The 22505-nt window shown below is 31.9% G+C and overlaps 2 protein-coding genes across 2 annotated transcripts; one reads left to right on the top strand and one right to left on the bottom strand.

Moving 5' to 3' along the window:
• Window positions 1–8707: 8707 nt before the first annotated feature.
• Window positions 8708–12984, top strand: LOC11441724 (protein trichome birefringence-like 5). Its single transcript, XM_024782762.2, has 5 exons — window positions 8708–9339; window positions 10168–10360; window positions 10828–11021; window positions 11450–11608; window positions 12119–12984. Exons 1-5 carry the CDS (start codon window positions 8852–8854, stop codon window positions 12450–12452), a joined length of 1368 nt encoding a protein of 455 aa, XP_024638530.1. The 5' UTR covers window positions 8708–8851; the 3' UTR covers window positions 12453–12984.
• A 7529-nt stretch (window positions 12985–20513) lies between these two features.
• Window positions 20514–22102, bottom strand: LOC11443759 (homeobox-leucine zipper protein HAT22). The gene is made up of 3 exons (XM_003609958.4): window positions 21583–22102; window positions 21244–21323; window positions 20514–21000 (listed from the first exon to the last, which is right to left on the bottom strand). The coding sequence occupies exons 1-3, from the start codon at window positions 21916–21918 to the stop codon at window positions 20754–20756; spliced, it is 663 nt and encodes a 220-aa protein (XP_003610006.1). The 5' UTR covers window positions 21919–22102; the 3' UTR covers window positions 20514–20753.
• Window positions 22103–22505: the final 403 nt, after the last annotated feature.

Raw genomic sequence — 22505 nt, forward strand, 5'->3', positions numbered from 1 at the left:
TAACAGTTTTTTAAGTTTTTTGGTCCACTTGCACTATTATCTTTTTCTGTTAATGTGCCTCATTTCAATTCTTTAGCTCTTACTCCAAATCAAGTGCAATATAGGACCTAAAGTAGTTCTTGTTGAATGTGTAGTAAGTAGATGAGGGTAATGTTAAGTTAAGTAATGATTGGAGTGTAAGATAGTTTCAAGTTCACCTTCTTTGGTATAACAAGTTTTTGGGTTCTTTTGCAAACTTAAAATTTCTCACAAAATTCCCACAATTGATGAATTTTTAAGGAAAATTATTACGGTTGGGGAAATAATTATGGTTTACACTACCAAAACAAAAGTTTACTATAGGGTTTGAGGGAGAAAAAAAAAAGTGAATCATAGTAAGAGGAAGAAAATGAATTTTGATTTTTCTTTTTTCAGCTTTGAAACACTTATCTCATACAAACACATAACTTAAAAACTTGCATATACAATTTCACCTTCATTGTCATGTCCTTGTTTCTTATATACTTACAAGTTACCCTCCTCATATCTAACGAGGATGAGAAATTAAATATCATCTCCGTCCCTGATAGATTTAGGTATCCTCGTCCTCGCCTCATCCCCGTACCCGCAATGAATCATTTTTTTAATAAAAAAAAACCAAGTTTTTTCTAACCCAGACGACAATGTTGTAATGCATTATCCAGCAATATGCTCACTTTAACATTTATTTCTTTAACCAGATATGTTGTTACTCCTTTGAATATTAATGGAAATTTTTATTAACATGGAAATTGTCAATCATTCGGGACGGATTTGGGTATGGGTTTAAAACCAATACCTATATCCCCATTACCCGTATTTTGAAATCAAGGAAAACTCAATCAAAGCGGAGAAAAATTGTCAAATCTATGTGGGTTCGTATCTATGGATGACAAAATGAAACTAACAAACTGAACCAATTAGTTTAACATTTTATTTTCAACGGAAAAAAGTTTAAATTTTAAACTAGACCATTTAAATTGGTTTGTCCCGCTTAACTTTAAGATAAAATAGGGTAGTTTCAGGATGAAGTACCACTTTTTAATGTATTAAATATATAATTTTCTTTAAAAACTTGTTTAAATTTGTTAGACAAATACTTTAATAATAAATTTATGGATATTTTGATATGAACGTACATCATTAAAACTATTCTTTTAAAATAGTAAAAAATTTGAACCGCCAAAGATTTGACATGAGTCCTAAAAAATATTAATGTCGTAATGGACAAGTAACCGAATCATTCTCATCACAACTTTCTAGTTATCCCTTCCCCTTTCGTATGTCCGAACCTTCCATAGAAACGATCATCAAAGTGTTCCAAAAGATTGAGAGTGAAAGACAAATAAAAGGAAGAATCAAACAAACAATACTTTCCCCATCCACATTGACTATTCTCTCTCCCCCATGTCATTCCTTTTTTTTCAAATAGTATTTTTTGTTATTTGACTCTGTTGAATTGCCAAAAGGGAATATAGAAATAAAAATTTACTATATGTACAGAACATAACCTCGAGATATACAATGTGAGAAAGGGACCGTATACAAGAATGGCAAAGCACCATGGTTGATGTCAAAAAGTAGCTTTTGCTGGGATACAAACAGGGAGACAAAGACAAAACCAAATAAAATTTATATGCATTGAGTGTTAACCTTACCCTTTCTAATTAATATTTGCAGCTAGCATGGCAGTGATGACATTCATTTCTCCCCCTATCCGACACACATTTAATGCCGTTTCTTGATTAACAATGCAGGTTTATGGATCATATCACAACCACCTTATTTCTTTTTTTTAACCTATGAATCACATCAACACCCCTCACCCAAAATGTACGTGACCCCTCCTCTTTACTTCTATTTTGTCATTCTCTCATAATTCTTCACGCCTTTCCATACAAATTTAATTTATGTTCTATGTTTTTATTTATGTAAAGGGGAAAAATATATCAACTTTTTGGCCCATACTGGGTGGAGCTCAAACACAAAGCATATACATGAAAATGGATACATCATTTAATTGCATATATACAAGGCTGTTTCAATTGCCTATTAAAAGAAAACAATTTCAACGTTGCTATCAACAATGCCAATGTCATTTAGTAATAATAATTCATTTACATTTTACAAAATAATATAAAGAGGAAGTCAAAATTAAAATAAAATGGGAAAAATTCAAAGGACAAGCTATAAATTAAGTAAATATATTAAAAGAAAATGCACATATTTCTTCCAAAAATTAAGTGTGTATTTAGAATCACACATTGAGTTTCACAAAATTAAGGTAGCACTTAGCTAATATGATTTTGTTGAAACTCAAAAGTCCAAAGTATAGCTTATGGCAAAATCATAATGATACAATGAGATTCTGCCTAACTATAACCTGTTAATTCAAACACATTAAATCAGCTTAACTATATTACATTACATACTCCTATATTACTTAATGGAAGAGAAAACATGTTTGTCCATGTCCATTCCATGATGTCTTGTTTGTTGAAAAACGTTGATGACTTTACTACCTGTTGTGTAGTGGATTTGGACCTGTAGGAACGACCCTTTTGTCCTCTGATGATGACGTGTTGTTGTAGCAAGAAGACAAGTGTTTTCTTTTGTGGTTGCATTTGTGAACATCATCATCAAGTACTGCCACACTGCTACTGTTCTTCTTCTTTGCTCCATCAAACAAATTTCCAACAAAAACTGTTTTCCTTGCCACTGTAGTTGACCCAATACAAGCCCAAAATAAAATGCATATCACAAGTATCACTTCTTGTAACTTCATCTTCACAATCTAAACTTATATAAAAGATATAGAATATAATACCTAGAAATTTTTGAGTCAAATAGGGAATATTGGTGGCAAAGAAAATAAGGAGATGAACAAGAAGGAGGTAGAGGAAGCAAAAGGAATTGATTTATATTGTTAGTGAGGGAAAGAGAGAGTGTTATAAGAATGGGACATTAACTATGGTACCTCGGATATATGCAGTAAAAGACTTTGAATTTGATACATCACATCTCTTTGGTCAGAAATTTCACCAAACCTCATTAATTCACTTCAATTCTATGGTGACAAAATAATAGCAATAGTAATAGTAATACTATTATTTTAACCAAATGGAATTTTGAACATAAATGATGAGTAAATTAAGGAGTGAAAAGTGCAACATTCCGTTCCTTAGAATTTGCAACCTAGTTAACAAAAAGGTCCTCTCCTCTAATATCCGATAGATTAGAGAAAATTCTTGTTGAATATGGGGGAGGTAGCTATGGCTTTATCACGTGATGCTCGAATTAAGGACCATGCTTGAAAAGCTGACACTTATTGAGAGGAAAAAAGGAGTTTGCAGGGGAATTAAATGGGTTGTTTTGACTGTAACAATGCATGCATTGAATTTAATTTCATCAATCGACGTTTTGCTTTCGAAACACGTCTTCTTGGCTTATTAGAGTTAACTGTATGTTCTTATATACTTGTGGCTTTCATATATAATTCCCACACACAAACACATGTATATTGTTTTTAAATATCTTATAAATGCAAAGTATTTATCAGTTTACCAAAAGTATTTGTATGAGATAGTAAGGAATTTCTTTGGGTTTAACTAAATGTCTTGGTTTTGAATTTAACTCAGATACTCTTATACTCCCTCCGATCTTAAATGTAGGAAGAAAAAAAAATACACCAATTAAAAAAATAAATTGATTACATTGAAGTCATGTTAAAAAAGTACAATTTTTTAATTTTGCCCTTGTCATGTTTTAGTAATAATTAATGAAAGTAACTCTTGAACTCATGGAGATGGGGTAAAATTGGAATAGTAGCATTTATTAGGTTGTTTTTACTATACTTTTTCTTACATTTGAGACCACAATTTTTTTTATTTTTTCCCTACATTTGAGACCAGAGGGAGTATTTTTGAAGGAGAACTTTATCATTTTTTGTAATCATACTCAGCTTGTAAAATTAACTCGCGTAAAAGATATTCAATTTAAAAAAAAATTTGTCAGTTTTGTAAATGATTAATCTTCATATTAGTAGTAGAGTCTCTCTTTTCAATCATCTAAATTAAAAAAATTATTTAAAGAATTTAAGTTGATGCTGACGCATGTAGATAATGTTTTAAAAAAGTGTATAGTAATAACCTCCTTCATTCATGTGACAAACAGAGACAACCTGGGATGATAGGTTAACTCAATGGAATTGCCGTGGCTATGAAACGACAGTTGATACTACATTAAGGGTCTGTTTGTTTTGGGTGAAAGTAGTAGGAAAGATTGAAGGAGGACAGAAAGTATAAGGATTAACAATCTTTCTATCGTTTGGAATATCCTTAAAAAGAGGAAGAAGAGTACTGATGGTTGGGCTCCACACTAAGAATGTTTCTGCTCTATTGAGGATAGAAAGTCTAAGGAATGCACTATTTGAGGAAATTACATAAAAGCCCACAAACACAAATGCTTTTCAACGTGATAATAAAGCATATTAGAATTAGAATATAAAGTAATGAAAATAAATTTTTATGGTCATGTTCTATCAAAATAAAAAAAACCATATGGTTATGTAGTTTTTTTTCGATTATTACTAAAATTATAACTTTAAATTCCTTGAAAAAAATTATAACTTTAAATTAGTTATATATATCACTTTTTATAGGGATATTTTAGTCTTTTTATTAAATATAAATCTTTATTTCCTTCAACTATCATTCATACCAAACAATTAAAAAATCATCACACTTTCCACTCACTTTCTTTTCATTTTCTTTCCTATAACAATCATTCCTTTCACTTTCTTTCCTTAAACTTTCCTTTACCATCCAAACACACCCTAAAGCCGGCCATTTCTGTTTAAACGGGAAGGTTACTTGCCCATCTTCCTATCTTTTTCAACTATTCGCACCCCCCTTTCCCACTTTGAAAAGGTGCAAATAAAAAGGTGAAGAGGTCAGCGCTAAGTATATATTACCTATATGGGTTAGTGTAAGAGTGATGATAAAATATAATTTGATTACTAGATGGCTTTACATTTTAATGATTCATTTATGTTTATAGAATAGATTTTATAAAAACACTTTTGAGAATACAATTACATTTATGAAATAAAAAAATAGTTGTGCATAAAGCTCTATCCCAATCCCAAGAATGTTAATGTTATTGCATTTTCAAAACTGATTTTGAATCTAGGCTATATGTTATGTTTAGTTAGGCAGAAAGAAACCTGAATATCTCACACAAGTGCTCTTAGATAAGTATGTGTGTCTATAACTTCTACGGTACATTCACAAGATGAGGTGTACCGGTACTCTTGCATCTTAATTTTATAAATTAACAATTATTTTTTATCTAGTAAATAACTATTTGTCAATATTTATATTTTATAGAACAACATTCCATAAGAAAAAACATCATTTTACTGTTTATAAGAATCATAGTAACTTTTTTTACATATTATCGTAAAAAATAATAAATGTTCTCAATTATGAGTGATAGAAATTCAAAAAAATAATAATTTTATTTCGTTGACACTTTTGATGAATAAGATTTAATTATTATAATTATAAATGATAAAAAAATAATATTTTTCTTCAAAAAACAACTCATTTAACTATTAATTTAATAATGGATGTACCGGTATACTCAAATATGTTTGGTGTATCATAGAATTTGCATATATATATATATATATATATATATATATATATCAAAGTATATATAATGATGATAACACATTTTTTTAGTAAAAAGTAAATTTTAAATGATATTAGCAAAAGAGTAGCATTCGCCATAAAAAATAAAAATAAAAATTGTCAATGAAGAGATAGTACGGGTTTTTTAGTGTGTATGTGTTTAGTTTTGTGTGATCAAAATTGATTTTCAATGGTGGATCGAAAAAAAAATTGATTTTCAATGAATTGATTATGAATAAAACTAAGTTGAAGGTAAAATAATTTAAGTTTAGAAACATTTATATAAAGATGAGTTGAAAGATAAATTTAAATGTAAAAATCAACTCTACTAATTTCTAACTTCAAAATTAAAATCAATTCTAAAGGTCAAATAAATTTTACTCGAGAGCAATTAAATATATCAAAATCAATTGTACGTATCTAAAATCAATTTTTGCTCATAGAAAAGAAAACCAAACATACATTAAAAAATATATTAAATAGTTAATTTTTTTTTATCAAGAAGAAAGCTTAAAATAGGAAAATAGAAAGACAAAATTACACTTTTTTTTTTTGTTAGTCTAATGGCTAGAATTCGTCTTGTAAGATGAATAAGTGGGTGTCCGGGGTTCGAACTCCGATCCATGCATATAATAATGCATTGTCCTACCAACTGAGCTATGCTCAAAGGACGACAAAATTACACTCTATCAATGATTAGATAGTTAAGCTTAGTATCACACCAACGTTTAATTATGGGCAAACATTTAAAAGTTAATAATTTGTATGTGCAGTTTAACTGAATTTACAAAAACACCGAAACAAGATAGCCGGCATATGTCAATTATCATCGTTTTCAGACTTCCAAAGCCCCATAGAATGAGGTAAATAGCCTTTACAAAAAATATTGTTCAAAAAGTTGTACATCTGTGTTTTTGTTTTACATTGTACATATGTTTTATGTGAAGAAATGAGAAGAAGTAAATATGCTGCGAGTGAATTACGATAAAATAGTAGATATACTGTTCCGGTAAAACAAAAGAGATATTATTCTTAAGATCCAATCTCAGACATAGTTGGAAGAAACGGCCGAAGTGGGTGCTAGGAAGTTGATGTGGTTGTTGACGACAGCGGTTCTTCATGGGTGTGGGATGTACCAACAAAGACATTCCAATACTCAAAGTCAATGATATCTCAAGGTGTTTTAAGGCTTTTCTCGAAATGAGAATGTGCACATGATTTTGCAGTGGATTATTCTATTTTTAGATTTTCAGTTCGTTCGTTGCATTAGTACGTGCTTTTAGACGGCTGCACACTATTGCCTCTGAGAGCCTTATTTAGTGTTTCACGGCTCTTTACATATATAAGAGATCCACGACTGCATTTTCGCGCCTCATTTTACCCTAGCCCCCAAGTCATTGTCTTGTTCTTTGAGGCGAAGACTTAAAGATTCTAGTGCTCTAACATCGACGATTAACTTCAGGCGGTTATTTTTGTTGGGCTTGTGCTCCAAGTGATGATCACGTTTGGTGAAAGAGTCCCAATTTTGTGTTTACCCATATGAGTACAATGTGATTAGAATGAGGAGGTCTCAATGATGCTAAGGGACATGTCTTTTCATTTCAAAATAGCCTTAGATTTCATGCATAATGACTGTGTCGGCTAATTATGTTTTTTGAGTTGTCGCTTTGTATCGCCCGTGAGGACACTCGTCAAAGGATGTTTGATGAAGGTGTGATATTTGCGAGTGCGTTTGTTTGTGGCAAAGGTTGGGATTATTGAATTTTATGTCAATATGTAATTTGTCGATTTAAGGAGAATGAATCACATTTTCCAGATTTATTGTATATTGTATATAAGTGTGGATCTTGCCTTCTAAGTGAGTTTTTGTTTTTCTTTCTTCTTTCTTGAACCTTTCAAGTGTACATGTTGTATGGAGAAATTATTGTTATTCTTGATTGAAGGTACGTTTTTCTTCTTCCCCCTTTTTTTGTTTACGTTTGAGGGTAACGAGTGATTTGAGAAAGGAAGAGAGGTTACAACTATGGCTTACTTACCTTATCGTTGATTGTTTTGTGAGATTTCTTGAGTGGAGGTAGAGTGTCAAGCCATTTGTGAAGGTAAGAGTTTGGCCAAGTCATCTTCTTATGATTTGGGCAAGAATATGAGAGTGAAGAGAGTAGAGTAACCCATTTGGGGAAGTCAAGACCTACCTTCTAATGCGAGCAAATATCCTTGGATAGCTGAGAAAGTCATGCGCCTTTGACCTTTGTACTCTAATTTTGATAATTTTTTGAAGGTTTGAGATTACATAGATCAGACACCCTGATGACTGGGAGGTTCCACTCCCTTATCACAACGTACGAATTTGTAATTGATCCCCAAAAGTGGGGTTCATGATGTACAGACCTATTTTCATGAACTTCAGTTTGGTCCCACTCTTTAGTGATTTTGAGGTGACACTAATGAGACACTGTTTTCTCGCTCATTCGCAAATTCATCCTACTTTGTGGGGGTTTATTTTGGGTTTACATAAGTTGTTTCGTTTCTTGGGTGTGCTTGTGTATGTTTTATTCTTTAGTTATACTATCTTTCAACCTTTAGTGGAAGAGAGGCCTCACAAATGTGGGTCTATGTTGACCAACCTCTCTTGAAATTGTTTGAACCGTACATGGGCTATTTTAATGGCTTAGGAACAAATATTTTTGAGTCAAAGTCGTTAGCCCTTCGATTAAGTGGGAGGCATGCGATGTCCGAGATTCAATGGTGTAAGGTGGAAGGAAAATTGTCTAACTCGACGTCAAGCCTTTGTGAGATATGTTGTTAAGTTTCCGTTAAGTTGGTCAATGGAGCATTTTAAAATACCCTCAAAGCAATTAATATTTGAAAAGGATTGGTTATGTTCAAATTGATTACAAGCACTTGCGAATGTTAAGACTAAACAAATCTAAACGAAATCACATTTTGTCATTCTTCTAGACATAACCCGTAGAAACAACATATCATGTTTATCATGATAATTATTAATTAGTAGTAAGATTAGTACTAGTAAATCTAACCATATACGTATAATAATAATTCGTCCGTGCATCTCACATGTAAGATCTAGTTTATCATGTTTCCAAATCCAGGTCTGATGATAGCAATGAACATGACTGAAAATGATTTTCCACAATAATCGTCACACTGTCGCGACCCTTTTCTTCCTCGCATTGTTCTTTCTCACTATTTTCTTCTATTCATTCTTCTTCTTCTTCAACACAACAACCACTCCTCTCTCTCCTCACACAGATCTCTATCTCCAACTCAAACCTTCTCTTCTTTCTCTCTCTCCGCCACCACCGCAACAATCCTCCACCACCGTTACCGCGATTCAACCTCAATCCGACATTGACAGTGCCACCGTCGATGATCATGAATCTGTTGAATCCATTTTTGATACTCGTACGGACGAGGTTGATGATGCGATTCTAGCTTTGAAGGAATGCGATTTATACAATGGAACTTGGGTAGAGGATGGAGATTATCCGATTTATGAGCCAGGTTCTTGTCCTTACGTTGATGAAGCTTATGATTGCAAAATCAATGGAAGAAATGATACTCGTTATACCAAATGGCGCTGGAAACCTCATGGATGTGATCTTCCAAGGTCATTCTCTAATCAATTTCTTAATCTATGTGATTTTCAACTATTTGCATGTTTGATTAGTTCATTTGTTCAATGTGATGTTCATAAATAGGATTGAAGTAATTTGGTTTTATTTAGGGATAAAACATGCTACTGGGTAATATAGAGCCTTGAGTTCAATGTTGGGAAAAATTGTAAATGTTATCTAGTGGTCACAGGACAAGATGTTGGTTAGAAACTAGAAATTGTAAGTATAAGCACTGTGCAGAAAGTCATGGTAGCACTTGTAATGGAAAAGAAGTTAAATATCATTTTGATAGGAATGAAGAATACATGCAAGTGCTGCATTATAAAGGGAAGATTGGATTAGTGGTAGATAGTCCTGTAACTGTTGATAAATGGAGACTAATGAAAACTATAAGTCAAACGATTAAGATGGATTTGGATTTAAATGAATTTTTAGTATCATAACTTTAGCTTCAAGCTAATTCTAGTTGAAGAGCTCCAGGAATGATACTCATATCCCATGAAAACTGAAAAGCATGTTCAACTAGTTAGCTGTGTTCCTTTAAAACCGTGTTTTGCCAGCAATTTTTCAGGCATTAACCATTCTATTTGTGGAAACAATTTTAAACTTGTGGGTACATTTATGAAAAGTTTCAAGCATAGCTTCTTTTGATATGGTGAGAAAAGTTAAGTTGTTGTCTAGCAAATGACAAAAATAGCAAAAGAGTCATAATGCAATAGTGTTTTTCAAACATCTACCCTTTGCTTCTCAGCTGTTAGTAGTTTGCTGGAAAGTTGGTTATTTATATTTTCTCCGTCCACTTCTTTCGCATATTACTGTAGGTTTAGTGCCAAGGACTTTTTGGCAAGACTGAAAGGTAAACAACTAATGCTGGTAGGAGATTCTATGAACCGAAACCAATTCGAGTCCATTCTGTGTGTACTTCGTGAAGGCTTGGACAATAAGAGCAAAATGTATGAGATACATGGTCACACAATATCTAAAGGAAGAGGCTACTTTGTTTTCAAATTTGAGGTAATTTTTTTCTTTTACTTTTCAATCATTTTTTGTTTGAAACACTTTTTCTCTTTCAATGAAATGTTATTTAGCAAAAAGTGCCAATTACATGAACTACTTCATATTATTTTCTTTTAGAAAAAAGTATATTTTGTCAGTAATCTATTCACTTTCTTTGTAAGTTTGTCTCTTCAAGGTTTGATGGGCTGGAATAAAAAATGTTTGCAAATTTTAATCTAGCTTGTGCTATTATTATATAATTTTGTTTCTTCTCCCAGAAAATGACATTGAATTCATCTCTCTTTGAAGCTATCAGTTCGTAACTTATAAAGTACTGTCTGTATTTTGGTAGTTATATGAAATGTAAAATATGAAAATGCTTACAAAATGATTAAGGTGCTGCACTCCATCATTTCCCTGTGAAAATAAAATCTGGATGGGCACACTGCTGTTCATTATGCTAAGATTTTGGAACGCTTGAGCAGGACTATGATTGTACAGTGTCATTTGTGAGATCTCATTTCCTTGTGAGGGAAGGAGTTCGTATGAATGCACAAGGGAGTTCAAATCCTACATTATCAATAGATCGGATTGACAAGACGTCCAACCGTTGGAAGAGGGCTGACATTCTCGTCTTCAACACCGGGCACTGGTGGGCTCATGGAAAAACTGCTCGAGGGTTAGGATACAATTATTTCGTATTTCATATTTTGATTGTGTACATTCAATTCAGGAAACTGGTTGTGCGAGTTTGTTTGTCTCCCCCATGTTTATTGAATTCTAACATGGTCAAAAAATAAAAAGGATTTATCTAAGTATTTGCTGCACTAGACTATTGACCTATATTTGTAACTTCTCTTGGCAACAACGAATGTTCGCATACACTATTCTATCAACCGATTATATGTATTAGGCAAGAATTGACACTGTTGTCTAACATGTTTATCTTGTTAAATTTTGGTTTTTTTCCCTTTCACAAATTAGTTTTTATTCCCTGTTATGTGTTGGTTTGTCTTTCATTTCATAAAATTAACAAATCGTCTATCAAAAATAAACAATGGGAATAATTTTTATAATTATATTAAATACTGTGTATGATTTCTGCAGAATAAATTACTATAAAGAAGGTGATTATCTATATCCAAAATTTGATGGAGTTGAGGCATACAGAAAGGCTATAAAGACATGGGGAAAATGGATCGACAATAATATCAATCCAAAAAAGCAGATTGTCTACTATCGTGGATATTCTTCTGCTCATTTCAGGTATCAATGTTTTTTATGATATTTTTCTGATGCTTCCTTGTCCGTTTTCCAGTTTATTTCTACCGAGGGCCTCGTATTTTGTAAATTTTTTAAATGATTTAGCTACTTTTAAGTGAAGACTAGAGTGCACTCTAGCGAGAAAATACAGTTATAACTATTGTCTGGAAATCAATGGCTGAGGTTTTATGAAAAGTGAAAACACAGTACACATATAGCAAACCATGAAGTTGAAAATCACTTAGCTGAATTGCAAATCATTAGTTATAATTTCACACTTTTCTATCTAAAATGCACCCTTTCACTTTAGAACAGCTAAATTTAGTAAACGAAATCAAAACCTTATATTCCAACATCATTATGGAGAATAGGAAAGTAGAAGAGAGAAATGCTAGCAAGTAGCAATATACTCTCAAGCACATTCTTTTCAAATAATAAAAAGTATGCTGCTAATTGTACACCACTACTAATTGCTCCATAAGTCATATCATATTGCTGCTGAATCTTGGACAGAGGTGGAGACTGGGACTCAGGTGGGTCATGCAACGGTGAAACTGAACCAGTTTTAAATGGGTCCATCCTGAATAACTATCCTTTGAAAATGAAGATAGTGGAAGAAGTGATCCAGGGAATGAAGGTTCCAGTTAAGCTACTAAATGTCACAAAGCTGACTAATTTCCGCAAGGATGGTCACCCATCTGTCTTTGGCAAGAGCATAACAGGCGGAAGGAAAGTCTCCTTAAAGCGGCAGGACTGCAGCCATTGGTGTCTTCCTGGGGTCCCTGATGCATGGAATGAGCTAATTTATGCCACTTTGGTTTTGCAACAGACTAATTCAAGGAATTAACTTAAAGAGTCCTTTCTTTGAAGGAGTTTACTTTTTGTGCGGGAAAGAAAGAAGTAAAAAAGAGAAAGGCAATTGAGGACAATGGAAAGTGTACCATTAGTTGTATATCATGACAATTCTTCAAACATGAAAAAATCAACACAATAGCTAATAGCATGATAAGGCTTTTTCATTGATGGTTAAATTTCCACCCCTTGAATTCAGCAGGATTGTGTTTCATTTCACCCGTAAGGGTCTTGATCTCATCGGTTGTTTGATGTGGAACTCCGTTGGATAAGCTTATTCATCAAATGTCTCTTGTACGTTAAAAGCATATATAAATTAACCAGGCTTTGGGGTGTAGGATTCGACCTGTTTAGATTTTGATGTATAAGTTTTTACATTTTATCTAACCTTAACCTCTCTTCATCGGTCTCATTCTCCCACACTCACTCGATATCTTGTTTCTATCTACTCCATTACGAGATCAGGTATGTCTCTCTCGTCATGACTGCATCTCTATTTTATTTTTCCTGCTTGTTGTCCTTCTCTATTTGCTAATGTCTGTTATATTTAAGTTCTTTTTTTTTTTATCCTCTTCTCAATATGAAAAAAGCACTGACCTTGGTTAAATCTGTTATTTGTGAGTCCCATGCAATTTTACATTTATCTACTTTTTTGAATTAATGGTAACCTTTATGTTTTTATTTCCTATATAAATCAATTAACAATATGTTTTTATTTCCTATGTAAGTAAAAATTTATTTCTTATTATCACTTAAAAAACTCTCTCACATTCACACACTTGGATAAATTCCATAAATATTTTAAAATAACTTTTGACAAAATTCACTTACTTCTACAGTATTTTTTATTTAAAATTCTTTAAAGTTATACAATTTAAGCACAAACTAACAAATTGACTGCTCTCAAAAAAGGCGTACATAATTACTTGTGTATTACAATTTAAACCAAATTAGCCACATAAATTGGTGTCGGGGAGAATCGAACTTGAAATAGGGACACCCTCGAAGATTTCAAGTTATCACCAGACCAACCCAAATGGGTTAACAGGCGGACAATGTTTTAGGACCATCATTTCAAATATGCTCTTTTATCACTGTAAAAGGGAAGAAAAAAAAAAAACTCTTATCATAAATTATTCATACTAGATCAATTTCCCGTTTCACCACATTGGTGTGATGATATTTTAGTAAAGTGCTTAAATTATTCGCTTTTTTAAACTATTTCACTTTTTCTCTATAGGTTATATATTTTACAAAATGAATTGTTGGATTGAGATTTTATATGGAAAATATCATTAAGATGCATCAAGATTAACTTATAATTAGAAAAAGTTAAATTAAGTTTAATAGAAAAGGTCAAATTCAAAGAGTTAAATTAACTTTTATCAGCAGAACTAGTCAAGAAATATAATCTTCCACAAGAAATATGAACTAGGAATTTTCATAATCATATTTTCAATAAAGCCTTGGTGTATTTCACACCATTATGACCCAGATACAAATCTTGCTGATGTTATTAAATTGCAGTGCAATGCCAATGGAGTTGGTGGAGGCTGATGAAAGAGATGACCAAATGATTGGTGTCCTGTGACCGCGATCCTTGTTTATTATGGCTGTGTAAAGACGCTCTTATCCCGTGTTTTCTTCATTAGGGTGGGTCTTGTTTTCACGGCGTATAGGAAAAGCATGTATTAAAAATAGTGAAATAGACAAAAAGGCAATGTAACTTTCAGTAATATAAATTAAAAATGAGATTACAACATGAACAAAAGTCAAATTTTATTTCCCTAACAAAAGTCAAATTTTATGTTTAAAGATTTTATTTTATTTGACAGATGGTAGGGAAAAATTATTAAGTCACTTTGCTTAGATGCCAAGGAAGAAATCCCAATCTTATGCACTTTGTCAAAATAAAATAAGAAAACCAACTTGTCTCAAAATCTTGTACAGTGGGAATGGGGTCCGACAGATATCATTATCATGTTGGAATAATTTTGAGGCGAATAGTTGAAATATCGTTATTTTATCTGCATTTTTTTAACTATGGAATAATTCATCTGCAAAAAAATTCTTGAGTAGGAATATTATTTAGAAATTATGTCTTTAATATAATATTAGTATATATTTTTTATTTTTTTTGAAGAAGCAAAAATGATATATATATATATATATATATATATATATATATATATATATAACTAACAGAGACGTCTCTAACACAAGACATATAATATTAATATAAATAGCTCTCATGAACATCTAATCTTGCTATGTTGATGTATTTGAGTTGTAGTTGTCAAAAACAAATGTCTAGAAAATGTTTTGAGATTGAGAGAGTATTATGTGTGGTTTATAGGGAAGAAAACTTGCTAAATGTGCTTTACTAAAAAAAAACTTGTTAAATGTACTGGTCAAATTCTTTCCAAAAAAAAATGTGCTGTTCAAATTATTTTTGCTTCAATCCATTTCACTGGCAGACTCGCCCGATCCTCCGTCTTATAAAAAATGTTTCATTTGCAATATTTATTTATCATAATATTTTCATTTTAAAATACCAATAAAACTTTAATTTTTTTCCATTATATTTATTTGTTGAATCTCATCTAAACTACTCTACTAGTGATAATTAATAAAGATATTTTAGCTGGATAGAGGCAGGTTTTGGTGGCGAGATATGGTGAGGAGGCAGAGAGGTTGGAGGTTAGAGGCCGGAGTGTTTCATCTTGGTGGAGGGAGATAGCGAAGATTAGGGAGGGAAGAAGTGAGGATGATGGGGGCTGGTTTACAGAGAGGGTGTCGAAAGTGTTAGGGGATGGAAATAACCCTTTTGCTGGTTTGATAGATGGGTTGATGATGTTACTCTTTGTAGAAGGTTTGCTCGTTTATTTGATCTTGCATCAAATAAATTTAGCACGGTCGCTGACATGTCGGCGTTAGGGTGGGGGGCAGGTGGTGAGGCGTGGAGTTGGAAGAGAAGCTTGTGGGTGTGGGAGGAAGAGATGGTAGAGGAGTGTAGGATTTTAGTTGACATTGTTGTTGTACATGATAATGTTTCTGACAGGTGGCAGTGGGATTCGGATACTAATGATGGCTATACAATGAAGGTGCTTATTAAATTCTGACATCTCCGACCTTCCTTACAGTTGATGCAATAGATGAGCTTGTCTGGCATAAGCAGGTGCCGTTGAAAGTCTCTATTGTTGCTTGGCGTTTTGATAAGTGCTCAAAAGTGATATAAATCTTGTGTTAATTTAGGCATTTTAATGATTTGTTTTACAAGTTATCGATGGAAAAGCTTCAATTATGTGCAATAATGCCATTTATACTTTACATGCCTTACTCAACCCTTTTTGTGCAGGAAAATGCAAGCAAGGATAAAATTGTACCAAGTTCACAAGATTTTCGCTATTAGCGAACAGCATTGCAAGTTCCATAGAGGTTTCGCCATCAGCGAAGTTGTGGGCGAAGTTCAGAAGCAGAAGTCCAAATTTCGCCATTAGCGAAATTGCACCAGAAGAATTTCGCCATCAGCGAACTTCAGGAAATCAAGTGGATAAGGGACACGTGGAACAACTCCATTGGTGCAGAGGCAGATTTCATACATTTCACCAATAGCGAAATATTTGGCTATTAGCGAAATTTCGCAGAAGTGGCCCATATAAATAGTTTTCTCTTCTCTTTCCAACCATTATTTTACATTGTCTTTGATATTTTTCTGGTTTTAGAGAGAGACTAGGGCTTTTCTAGAGAGAGAAACACAAAGCAAGGTAGTTAGGAGTAGATTCAACCCAAGATTCATTGAGACATCATGAATCTTGTCATGGAATCTTCATCCTTTGCAAAGCTATCATAGACATATGTAGCTACATCTACTATTGTGGTTTTGAGGTATTCAAACAAGCTATTATGTAATCTTTTGATCATTTAATATATGGTTCTAGCTATTTATTCAATATTGTTGTTATTCTTGCATTTAATGATTTATTGAGATTCAAAATGATATGGACACAAACTTTTGAATCTAGAAATAGAATAACAATCTATCTTAAGTTATCACTCTAGACATGGATGTTAATATTTGATAATCACTTTTAATCTAGGACTTAATGCTTTTGGGTAATTTAATCGATCGGGAAATCGTCAATTAAACTATCCAATCGACTTTGTGATCGTTTAAATGTTTGGGAAATCGATGTTTAAACGATCCCTTAGAAATAACGATATCATTTGGACACGAATGATATTGTCGAGTGATTGTGATAATATTGTTTAAAAAGCTAGAATCCGTTAATCGATCGAGAGATTGCAGCTGTTACGCTTGGTTGATGTCTCTGACCCCAAGCGAAATAGCCCCATCTCTTCTCGTTTTACTTTTATGTCGAATAGGAAAATAGTTTTACACAAACAAACAATTTATACCCCAACACTTAATGTGACAAATATTGTGAAAATGCTTATGAAATACGCAACTCCGTGCGGAAACGATCCTGTTATACTTACGTGTAAATAGTTTTATGACATGTAAAAATCTTACATCACGTTTGCTGAAGGACAGATTACCAACAAAACTTAACCTTCAAAGGAGCGGTCTTCTCCAGGCCACAGACATTCACTCATTCTACAGGCCATTCAAAGGCTCACATGTCGTTCTTACAATTAATTTGACTTCTTTGTGTGTGGCTGGTGTGGAATGAACGCAATAACAGGGTGTTCAATAACATTGAAACACCGATTTTACAGCTTTTCAATAAAGCTAAATTTCATTCGCTTTGGTGGCTAAAAGCCAAAAACACCAATTTTGTGTACAGCTCTCAGAGATGGTGGTCGGACCCTTTTCAGTGTTTGGGTATCGACTGACCTTTTGTTGTAATTACTCTGTATTAACTGTTTGTTAATCGGGGTGAACTCTTGGGTACACCTTGTACTGAGGAGCTTTCATCGCCGTTGTTAGGTACTGTTTGACCCGACTTTTTTTTTTTTTTTTTTTTCAGCTTCTCTACATTTTTAAGAAGCTAGGCCAAACACAGTATCAATAAAGTACCTTAAAAAAAGTACCTTTTTTAGAATGCATAAAATTGAATGGAATGAGCTTTAACCAAAAGTTGTTGAATGCTATTTTTCATAAGCACCTCTCTTCAACTCACGCATGCAACCTTTTCTTTTATTTTTTAATATTATATTTCAATTTGTTTTTTTCTTCTATTTAATTTTTTTTTTAACCGGTCCATATAATTTTTTTAAAGGAGGATCAATTTAATTTTATTATCTATTTTTGAAGGAATTTTATTATCTTTTTATCACTTATATATTTAATTTTAATATCGTTTAATTATCATAACCTCACAAATATATTTATTCATGCTGTCATTGAATGACACCGAATATTTTTATTCCCTTTCTTCAACCTCACAAATATACACACACACACATTAGCGTTTAGAGTAATATTTTATGTTTATTTTTTTTGTTACGCTAATGCGTATATTTTTTTAGTGTTGCGTAATGCGTACAATTATTATTTTTATAAAATTTTGATTTTAATTAAAAGTACAAGTGTAGATGCCTAAAAAATTATACTTATATATATATATATATATATATATATATATATATATATATGCATATCTTTTTCTTATTAAAAAAACTAAACATATATTTTTCAATGACACCAACAATGTAACAAATATAATATCATATAATATAAATTCATATCTTTTTCAATGACACCAAAAATATGGTATTCTTATAACAAAATTTGTTATACAATATAATTGGAAAAGATAAAAACAAACTATTATCTAGCTTAGCTCAGTTGATATAGACAATGCATAAATATATGCAAGGTCGCGGGTTCGAACTCCGGACACCACCAAAAAAATAATAAATTCAGAGTTTTGTACAATATTTTGCCAAATAACTTTAGAACTAAGAAAAAAATAAAGAAACCAAATAACTTTAGTTTTTTTCTTAAAGAGCTTTATTTTAACTTTGTTTTAAAGTAACTTTTAGACCGAAAAAAAGTCTGGCCAAACGGTACCTTAATATATATATCCCATTTTGATTTTTTAAAAAAAATAAAATAAAAAAAATAAAGATATTTTAGCAAATGAAATTTATTTGATAATTAAAATCAACCTAAGTAACATTTTTTAAGGAAAAATCAACCTCACCTAATTATTTTCTTAAAAATTATGCACAATTCCAAGTAAAGATATTTCCTTCAAAATAAAAGTAAGATATTTATCATGAGACAGGGGAATACTGGTAATTAAGAAGATTGTTTGATCCCTAAAAAAATGTATGAGAATACTCCTCCTTACTATTTTTTATTTTTTATTTTTGCGGTCTTCATATACTAGGTTCCTAATTCGATTTCTTTAAGAAAATAAATTTCTTAGAAAGGAGTCTTGTCTTTTGCTGTCCTGAACATGATTTAGTTTTGTTGCTATGAAGATATTTGGGAATTCCGTCCAAATTGTTTATGACATTCCACTAGAAATTGGTAAACACGTTTAAGAAATATATTCCATTTTATGTACTTAAATGTACACTATTTTGACTATAATTCTAATTTAAAATATAATACAAGGTAAAGAAAATATTATGTACAAATATGAGAGCACATAAAAAAAAATTCATAGTACTAATTTTGGAATTGCGATCGTCTACCGTCCAATTCATGCAATATCCCAGAGTAGTTAATCTCGATCATTTATTTAGGATCGAAAGATTCATATTGCACCGTCTATTTGTTTGTGTAGTGAAATAATCTCACCTGTCGATTTAAATCAAACAGATACGAACTAGTAGCTGTATGTGTGACATAGTTGCAACCGGGGAATCCAATTCCCTAATTTTGTAGGAAAGTAAATCGGGCAGTGTAAATCATGGAAGGGCTTTCTTTCCTATTAAAAATTTGTAAAAATAAAATAAAATAAAATCGGTTGTAACCTTTCAATTGAAGGAATTTTAGGTCATTACGTGTCCAAAAAGGTAGATACGAAAACGAGAGACTATTACTGTTGTTTCTTCAACGTAGGATTTATGGGATCCAACACATGTACACCTTTTGAAACAAAAATAATATTGAACTATTTTATATGGAGTCCCGTCGTGATTTAAACGATAGATAGATAGATAGATAGATGTTAGGAGACATTTTATATATTGACTCCCCAATCTCCCAAAAAAAAACACGCTATAGTTTTACATGCATTATACCAACTTGTAGCATGTATTGTGTACATCATTTTTATTTTAAAATATCATCATAAGCAAGCGCACTCATTAATTCTTTCATAGCAATGATTTTTAAAGATTAGAAACATTTGCACTTGCTTGGATAGTGTTAGGACTTGTCAATCATCCCATGCAATTCCTCTCAATGGGTTGTTGCCTTTGCTACTTTGACTTGAAAACCTACTTGCGGGTTGGTAATCATGAGTGACCAAATTACTAAAGCACGCATCCACACATTCATATATTTGGAATATTAAGATATATAGCGATCATAATCTTCCTTCCATTCCGATCCTTTATTTTTTTTGAAAACGCGTAAGTTTTTTTCTGATTAAAAATAAATCAGTTATACGTTAAAGATATATAAGACCATGGTCCCATGAAGAGAAGTTTACTCCAACATGTATGCATGTATGTATGTATAATTAAAAACACGTCAAGAAGAAATGTATTGAGAAATTTGGGTAGGACTTCCTTAGAACCCCACACACCATATTAATAATAAATTAAGAAAGATATCAAGAACCTAGTTTTTATTCAGAATATATATGAAGTGGTTCATAGATATATAGGATATGGATTAATTGAATCAAATCGATTACAAAATCCTATCTATATAGCTAGATCAGATTCATTATTCCAACAATTTAATCCTTGTTACTAATTATTAATTAGTGGACTCACTTAGGGAATTGTTTTGATCAATCTCTTTGAATTTCAACCATCCAAACACTTATTCCTTATCTGTACGTACTGACTAAATAGCATATATAGCTTCATTCAATCAAATAATATAACAAGTATAAGAAATAGTGAGTCCAATCAAAAAAAGAAATGTTGAGTGATATATTGAATCAATAAGAGAGGCACCTAAAAAATTAATTAATTAAACTACACGTGTCTAACCAACGTCCCAATTTCATATACCTAATGTGAGGAATTGGGGATACACGTGTTTTCATTTTTTTTTTCCCTGATTATTTGCTAGCTTTCTGTAACAAAGCAATCTAATATCTAAGCATTATCAATTTCCCACCTCTAATTCTAATTTAATTAATTAACCATCAATTAATAAATTATTCTTCTGATCTTCATTGTGCTTCAACGGTTTCTGCTCGCAAGAAGAGCACAAAGTACTATGAGTCACCACTGGTTTTGATGATAAACGTTGAGGGCATAACGGGAATTGTCCAACAACCTTGAGTTCCTGCAATTCCTTCTTTAATCTTTTGTTCTCATCACTTAGATTTTGACAATGTTTTTTCAACAACTCATAATCCACCTCTATCTGCTTCAGCTTAGTCCTGTGTTGTATAAATAATAAATACAACAATTTATAAACTAATGGAAATTAAATACTATAATACTACTACCTACATCCACAATCGATAACTTAGTCAACAACATAAATAAATAAATAAAATTAAATAGGTGATATATTCAGTTACGAAACCCAGATAATATGAAGAAAAATTAATGTTAGACAAAAGTAACAACATAGTTATAAGATCAATGAAATGGACCCATAAATTAATTAATTAACGTACCTTGCTCTCCTGTTCTGAAACCAAACTTCAATTTGTCTTGTCTTTAAACTCAATTGGTCAGCAAGTGCTATTTTCTGAACCTGCATATATATGTGAATCCAAAACTAACGCATAAAGTTCTTGTCAAATAGAAAAACTAATTATATTATAGTTGAACAAAAAAGAAATAGTAAATAGAAAATAATTTGTTTTTCAATTTGCCATTAAAAATAATAATATAATTCGGTCTATTAAAGTTCTACAACCTTATACATAATATTTTTTAATGTTGCTAAAATCACAATATGACAGATTATGTTACATGCCAATACATATTGGTATGAATGAATGAATGGATACCGGATTAAGAGTGTTATGGAGCTTGAAGGTGCTCTCAAGCATGGATGATTGCTCCTTTGTTAGCCTCAGTTTCTTTCTACGATCGTTGTTATTGTTGTTATCAGAATCAGTGCTACACGTTACATTTTGATAATATTGGTGTCTCTCCAAATTGATTCTTTCACCCTTGTTGTTGTTGTGTACGTTCATAGGTTCTCCTTTTGAACAAAGCTCAAAAGCTAGGTCAAAACAAGGTGCAATCACAGGTTTATTCACCAATTTCTGCTTCTTCACCTTCGTTGCACCCATTCCAAGACCGAGACATAGACCTGTATTGCATTCGTCATCACTTTCCATGGCTACAATAGTTAGTTGGTTGAGAAAAGAGAAAGAAAAGTAGAAAAGAAGGGTGTTGGAAAATGATAGTATGATTTAGTCAAATAAATATTATTGGGAAAGTTGGGATTTTATGGGAAGGGCTAAGGTGGATTTAATACAGATTTTATTGTTGGGTTTGGTCATGGTCTTGTAGATCATTCAATCTCAATCAGTTTTTTTTTTTTTTTTTTGACGAATTGTTGTTTTCATCACAAACAAATAATAATAATATTAGTGTTACATTTATATATGGAGTGGTTATACTATATGATACTAATTATTAATAATGATGTATAATAAAATGGGAGAGGAGAAGTAAGACCATGCGTTAGACTTGACTTATGACTCCGTTTGGAAAACTTTTCTTAATCATGATAGTATTTGACAATTTTAGTTTTTTAATCATTTTTATTTCCTATCATATCTTATGATTATTCCTTTGTTTCATATATTCAATATTCAATATACGTCATGTCTTACCTTATGATCGGCCCAAATGAACAAAGGTAGCACTTCAATTTTTCTTATAGGATGTGTTCTTTTTTAGTTACGTTGTCCTTTATTAT

This window comes from Medicago truncatula, chromosome 4, assembly GCF_003473485.1.
Source record: "Medicago truncatula cultivar Jemalong A17 chromosome 4, MtrunA17r5.0-ANR, whole genome shotgun sequence".
In the NCBI taxonomy this organism is placed as follows: domain Eukaryota; kingdom Viridiplantae; phylum Streptophyta; class Magnoliopsida; order Fabales; family Fabaceae; genus Medicago; species Medicago truncatula.

Excerpts from the sequence above, each read along its gene's own strand:
- LOC11441724 (XM_024782762.2), top strand. The coding sequence starts at position 8,852 with ATGATTTTCCACAATAATCGTCACACTGTCGCGACCCTTTTCTTCCTC. Across the intron at positions 10,361-10,827 it reads ACTTTGTTTTCAAATTTGAG|GACTATGATTGTACAGTGTC; the intron begins GTAATTTTTTTC and ends ACGCTTGAGCAG. Across the intron at positions 11,022-11,449 it reads CATGGAAAAACTGCTCGAGG|AATAAATTACTATAAAGAAG; the intron begins GTTAGGATACAA and ends TGATTTCTGCAG.
- LOC11443759 (XM_003609958.4), bottom strand. The coding sequence starts at position 21,918 with ATGGAAAGTGATGACGAATGCAATACAGGTCTATGTCTCGGTCTTGGA. Across the intron at positions 21,324-21,582 it reads TCCATAACACTCTTAATCCG|GTTCAGAAAATAGCACTTGC; the intron begins GTATCCATTCAT and ends ATATATATGCAG. Across the intron at positions 21,001-21,243 it reads TTTCAGAACAGGAGAGCAAG|GACTAAGCTGAAGCAGATAG; the intron begins GTACGTTAATTA and ends TATACAACACAG.